The sequence below is a fragment of the Orycteropus afer genome, unplaced genomic scaffold (assembly GCF_000298275.1).
Source record: "Orycteropus afer afer isolate SDZICR_OR568_19922 unplaced genomic scaffold, OryAfe1.0 scaffold00083, whole genome shotgun sequence".
NCBI lineage: Eukaryota > Metazoa > Chordata > Mammalia > Tubulidentata > Orycteropodidae > Orycteropus > Orycteropus afer.
The window spans coordinates 4444827-4450663 of NW_006921670.1; the positions used below are offsets into that span (position 1 = coordinate 4444827).

Here is a 5837-nt window from a genome sequence, read left to right on the forward strand (position 1 = left end):
CCCACCAGCTGCTCCACAGAAGAAAGATGAGGTAGTCTGCTTCCGTAAAGACTTGTAGCCTTGGAAACCCTATAGGGCAGTTCTACTCTGTCCTCTAGGGGCACTGTGAGTTGGAATCAGCTTGGCAGTGGGTGGGTAGGTTTTTGATAGATAAGCTTTACCGAGTTAAGGAAGGTCCCTTTCATTACTACTTTTTGGAGAATTTCAATCATAAATAGAAATCTAACTTTACCAAATACTTTTAAAAAAATTATTAAGATAATTATGATTCTCTTTCCATGATTCCATTAACAAACTGGGATATGCACATGGCATACCCTCGCTTGCTAAAAGTGAAGAAGACTTGAAGCACTTACTGATGAAGCTCAAAGACTACAGTCTTCAGCATATATTACACCTCAGCATAAAACAAAAATCCTCACAACTAGACCAATAAGCAACATCATGATAAATGGGGAAAAGATGAAAGTTGTCAAGGATTTCATTTCACTTGGATCCATAATCAAAACCCACAAAAGCGTCCATCAGTCAAGGAATCAAACAATGTATTGCATTGGACCCATCTTCTGAAAAAGACCTCTTTAAAGTGTTTAAAAGCAAATACATCACCGTGAGACCAAGATGCACCTGAGTGAAGCCATGGTATTTTCAGTCACCTCATATGCCTGTGAGAGCTGGAAAGTGAATTAAGGAAGACTGCAGAAAAATTGGTACATTTGAATTGTGGTGTTGGTGATGAAAGTACCCTGGACTGCCAGAAGAACTAACAAATCTGTCTTAGAAGAAGTACAGCCAGAATGCTCTTCAGAAGCGAGAATGGCCAGACTTCGTCTCTCATACTTTGGTCATGTTGTCAAAAGGGACCAGTCCCTGGAGAAGCATGTCATGCTTGGTGAAGTAGAGGGTCAGAGGAAAAGGGGGAAACCCTTAATGAGATGGATTGACACAGTGGCTGCAACAATGGGCTCAAGCATGGGCAACTGTAAAAATGGTGCAGGACCAGGCAGTGTTTCGTTCTGTCATACGTTGGCTCACTATGAGTCAAAACCGACTCAATGACACCTATCTGCAACAATTGTTGAGTCATCCTTATTATCTTAGGATAAACCTTACTTGATTACGGTTTATTAATTCACTTCGTGAGTGTGCAATCTATGTCGTTGTATTTTCAAATTCACTCATGTTGGGCATTCCTACTTCCGTAGTGATACTGCCTCGGAAACCCAAGGAGGGGTCGCTATGAGTCGGGGCCGACTCGATGGCAAACAACAACAACATGTATAATTGGTCCTAGTAGTCTTTTTTCTTTTTCATCATTTTTACCATTTCTCAAATCTCTATGATATCTCTAGTTTTTTCTCCATTTTCAGTCAGTATTTTATTTGTGTCTCTTCTTGTCAGTGTTGCCAGAAATTTCGTCTTCTCAAAGAGCCAGTTTTTGATTCAATATTTCTAAAATAACTTCAACTGGCCCATCTCCATGTGAGGCAGTATGACCCAGTGAAATGGATACTCTGCAGTAAGAAGGACCTGAGTTCGCATCCCTGCTCTGCCACAGGCTAGCTGTGTGACCTTAAACACATTACTGTACCCCTCTGTGTTTACTTTCTGGTCTGTAATAAGGGAATAAAGTCCTTCCTTGTGCAATAGCTGTGAGAATCAAATCAGAAAATGTGTATAAAGCCCTGGAACAGCATGAGACACACAGCAGGGGTTCAGTGCATGTTGAGTCCTGTCTTCTATGCCTTTGTGTTGTGCCCTTGGCCTGAAATGCCCCTTTCCTTGGCACCAGTGTGCATGATTCCCTGGGTGGTGCACACAGTTGACACACTCAGCTGCTAACTGAAAGGTTGGCGGTTTGCGTCCACCAAGAGGCACCTCAAGGAAAGCTCTGGAGACCTACTTCTGAAGAATCAGCCCCTGAAAGCCCTACAGACCCCAAGTCCACCCTGATACGAGGGGTCACCATGAGTCAGAGTTGACTTGATGACAACTGGGCTGGTTTTCCTCAAGCAGGTGCAGCCCCCACTCACCCTCAGCCCACTGCCAGGTGTGGGCACAACCTGCACACTCTGCCCGGTGGCCCTGCCCTCTGTGGCTCCTTCTCATGCTGCCCACAGGCATCAGCTTCCTCGGGGAAGTCTTTCTTGTTCTCCCCTGGCTGGAAGTCATCTCTCTTTCCTTGGAACCCACATCACATGTCATTCATACACCTCTTAAGGCATTTATCTTCTTCTACCTCATGTTTGTGTTACTTTGTGCAAATATCATAGCGGTCCAACAGGATGAAGCCACAGAAGTTGGGGACTGTAGCTTAGCTGTCTTTAGATCCTCATTCTGCCTCTGGGGCTCAGTAGGTGTTATTTGTATGCATGGTTGAGTATCCACTGTGGCAGCTAAGAAGAGCCTTGGATATTGTGTGGACTGGGGGAAGGAATTCACTAGAGGCATGGGTGACGTGAGAGCACAAGTGTGAAGGTGGTGCCAGAAGACTAAACAAGATGATGACAGTGATGGTGATAGTGACGGGGACAATGATGGTGATGATGGTGATGGTGACTAGGATGGTGTGGAGGGGAGCACTCACTTGACCTTACCCTCTGCCAGGCACTGTACTAGGCGCCTCCGTGGTTTATCTCAGTGCCGACCCTGTAGGGTAGGGGCCACGATGAGGTCCACGTTGCCGCTGACGAAGCTGGGCACTGACTGGGTGGGGGTGGGTGTTCTGGTCCCTGGTGCCGCTCTGACAGGAATGTACCACAAATGGGACGGCCTTAACAAACAGGAGTTTATTCCTACAATTTGGAGGCTTTAAGTCCAAGTTCAAAGTGGCAGGCTCTAGGGGCTGGGTGAAAGCCCCCCAACCTTGGGGTCCAGCTCTGCCTCATGCTCCCGGCCCACTGGAGCTAGAGGCATTTTTTCACTCAGACAGCTGCTGGCTGCTGAGGCTGCCAAGCCCAAGGTTGACAAGTAAAAAAAAGGCACAGTCCCAATGTTACCAAACCACACAGCAGGCCATTAATCCAAGTCCATTGTAAGTCCCAAGGTCAGCAGAGCATGGCAGGCTGCTGAGCAACGACACGGCTACATGCAGGGTCCAAGTGTGCCATAGGCTAGAGACCATTCCCAAAGACTTCTTCTTATAGACAGGAAGCAGACCACATCCCAAAGGCAGCTACTCAGCTGCTTGTGGTAAATCCCACCATGGAGTTGATTGTCAGTCTCATCATGGGGAATAACTACCTCCAGCTGCCCAGCCACTCAACTGGGCCCAGCCAAGTTGACACACAAACATAACCACCACAGTGGGGCTGGAGCTGGGACATCAGGCCTGGTTGGCCTGACTCTGCGCTTCAGCCACGACTCAAGCAGACTCCTCCAGCTGCCATTTGTTGAGGACCCACTGTGTGCCAGGCTTGTGTTTGATGCTTCATCTAATCCTTATCTCTAATCCTTACAGTAAGTGCCTAAAATACAGGGTGTTCTCTCTTTGCAGATGAGGAAACAGGCTCCTCGAGGTTAAGTGACTTAACTGAGGTTACATACAGTGCAAGTGGTGGAGCAAGGTTATAACCAGATCACTCAGCCCCCAGAGTCCAGGCCTTCTCTGCATCATGGGCACAGTGTTTGGGGCCTCTTGCGACTCGAGGGAAGAAGGTTTGTGTAGGAAGATGGAAGAAGCTAAGGATAGAAAGGGGTCCATGGTGTTGCAAACGTTAACACACTCTGCCACCCAAAGGTTGAAGGTTAGATCCACCCAAGAGTACCTCGGAAGGAAAGCTTGGAAATGTTCTTCCAAAAAGACTCATCCCTTGGAAATCCTGAGTGGCATGTGTCTACGCTGGCACACGTCGAGTCCTGAGTCAGAAATGACTCCATGGCGACAGGCTAGAAAGGCAGGCCAGCCTCAGGCTGCATGGGGAGGACCTGGACTTCCAGGATGGGAAGTTAGGACTTTTCTAGGTGAAGAAACCCAGCAGTGGCTTTGAGTGGAGGATGAGGTGGGATGGGCTGGATGTCCGGAGGCCAGGGGACTCCAAGCTGCCTGGAGCTCTGTGGCTGGCACTCGGGGAAGCTAGGGCTCAGCACAGATCAGAACCCCCAGGCCTGCTGAGGGTGTGCAAACGAGCCCCTCCCGCGCATGGTGGCATCTCGTGCTCTGCTTGCTGCCCTAGGGCATCAGGACCAACTGTCCTCAGCTCCTGCTCTCCTCTGGAGTGGCTTCTGAAGAACTGGGAAGTTCCCAGGGCGGGAGGGTGGCAACGTTGTCAAGGGTGAAGTGCCAACAGCACTGCCTGTGGCCTCCCAGCACCCATCTCCTGGGCTCAGGTTGGCTCAGAAGTGGTGCACAGGGGGTTGGATTCTCAGCCACCAGTTACCCCAGGCTGAGCCAGTCCTCTCGGGGCCGGGGGTGGGTCTGTGGGTGGGTTGTCATGATGTGCCCTGCCCTGTCCAGGTCGTTGCCGTGGTCATGGACCTCTTCACTGATGGCGATATCTTCCAAGACATCGTCGACGCTGCCTACAAGCGCCGGGTCCCTGTGTACATCATCCTGGACGAGGCAGGGGTGAAGTCTTTCCTGGAGATGTGTCAGAGCCTGCAGCTCACCGACTTCCGTATCCGGGTGTGTTCACGGCCACGAGATGAGAGAGAGACTCCCTCTGGCTCCTTTCTGCCTCCTCCTCCTCCCCATTTCAGTGGCTCAGGGGAACTTGAGGATCACAACCCCTTTCCTTCTGTCTAAAGCCTTGCCTCACGAACAGAAGAGCGCTAAGTCGTATGCCCAGCTTACATGTCCTCCCAAGGCTGCTGAGGCTGACGGAAGCAGCACTGGCCCAGACCTGGGCCATGTTGGAACCTCTGAGTTCACTGTGTGGTCTAAAGCATGAAGCCTGTGGTTTCACCTGGGGCCCTTTGGGAACAGGCAGGAACCACCCTGGGCTTGTCCACACCCAAAGTGAGGTTGTGTGACTTCCTCGCATGCTCTGAATGGGGGATTTCTGGGAGACCTTGGGAAGCAGAGAATCAGTGAGGACAGGAGCCAGCAGGCAGGGTCCTGGGGATAAGCAAAGACTTAGTTCAAACAAGGTGACTGTGCCTTTCTCCTCAACAGAACATCCGTGTCCGCTCTGTGACAGGCGTCGGCTTCTACATGCCCATGGGGAAGGTCACAGGGACCCTGTCGTCCAGGTTCCTGATGGTGGATGGTGACAAGGTCGCCACTGGATCTTACAGGTGAGTTGGGCCAGGTCAGAGAAGGGCCTGCGAGGCCTTTAGTCAAGGTAACTGTGCTGGAAAATGCCAGACTGGAGCCATCAAGGTCGTGGGTTTAACTAGTATCCCCTGACCTGGTGGCAGAGAAGAGCCTCCCAGCCGTTCCTTCCCCTGAAACCTCCAGGTTACTGAATGTTTCCAGATAGAGTCCACATAACTGAGCATTAAGCACTAGAGTCCCGGGTGGGGCAAGCAAAACACTTCACGTGCTTGACTGCCAACCAAAAGGCTGCAGGTTCAGATCCACGCCGAGGTTCCAGATAGAAAGGCCGGGTGATCAACTGCCGAAGACTCAGCCGCAGAGGACCCTGCGGAGCACAGGTCTCCTGACACATGAGGTCGTCGTGGGTCGGCATGGACGCAACAACTAAGTTACCTTCGTGGTCCACAGCAGCCAGGTGCAGCTTCAGGAGAGTTGTTAAGTGAGTCGTGCAGGAAGTCGAGTGGACCAATCCTGGGAAAGCAATGTGAGGATGTGGCAGAGAGGCAGCGGGGCCAAGAATCTGATTCAAAATTCAGTCGTCAGGAACGTGCGAGCCTGGATCCATGGAGACCCTGCCCTC

At 50.7% G+C, this 5837-nt stretch overlaps 1 protein-coding gene across 1 annotated transcript in view; it reads left to right on the top strand.

Annotated features, from left to right (window-relative positions):
• The window catches only part of FAM83F (family with sequence similarity 83 member F), a 38183-nt gene that overhangs the window by 22068 nt on the left and 10278 nt on the right, over window positions 1-5837 (top strand). Inside the window, exons 2-3 of the mRNA XM_007941767.1 lie at window positions 4457-4624; window positions 5114-5235. Of these exons, the coding sequence (XP_007939958.1) occupies window positions 4457-4624; window positions 5114-5235 (290 nt within the window). The remainder of the gene's footprint in view (window positions 1-4456; window positions 4625-5113; window positions 5236-5837) is intronic.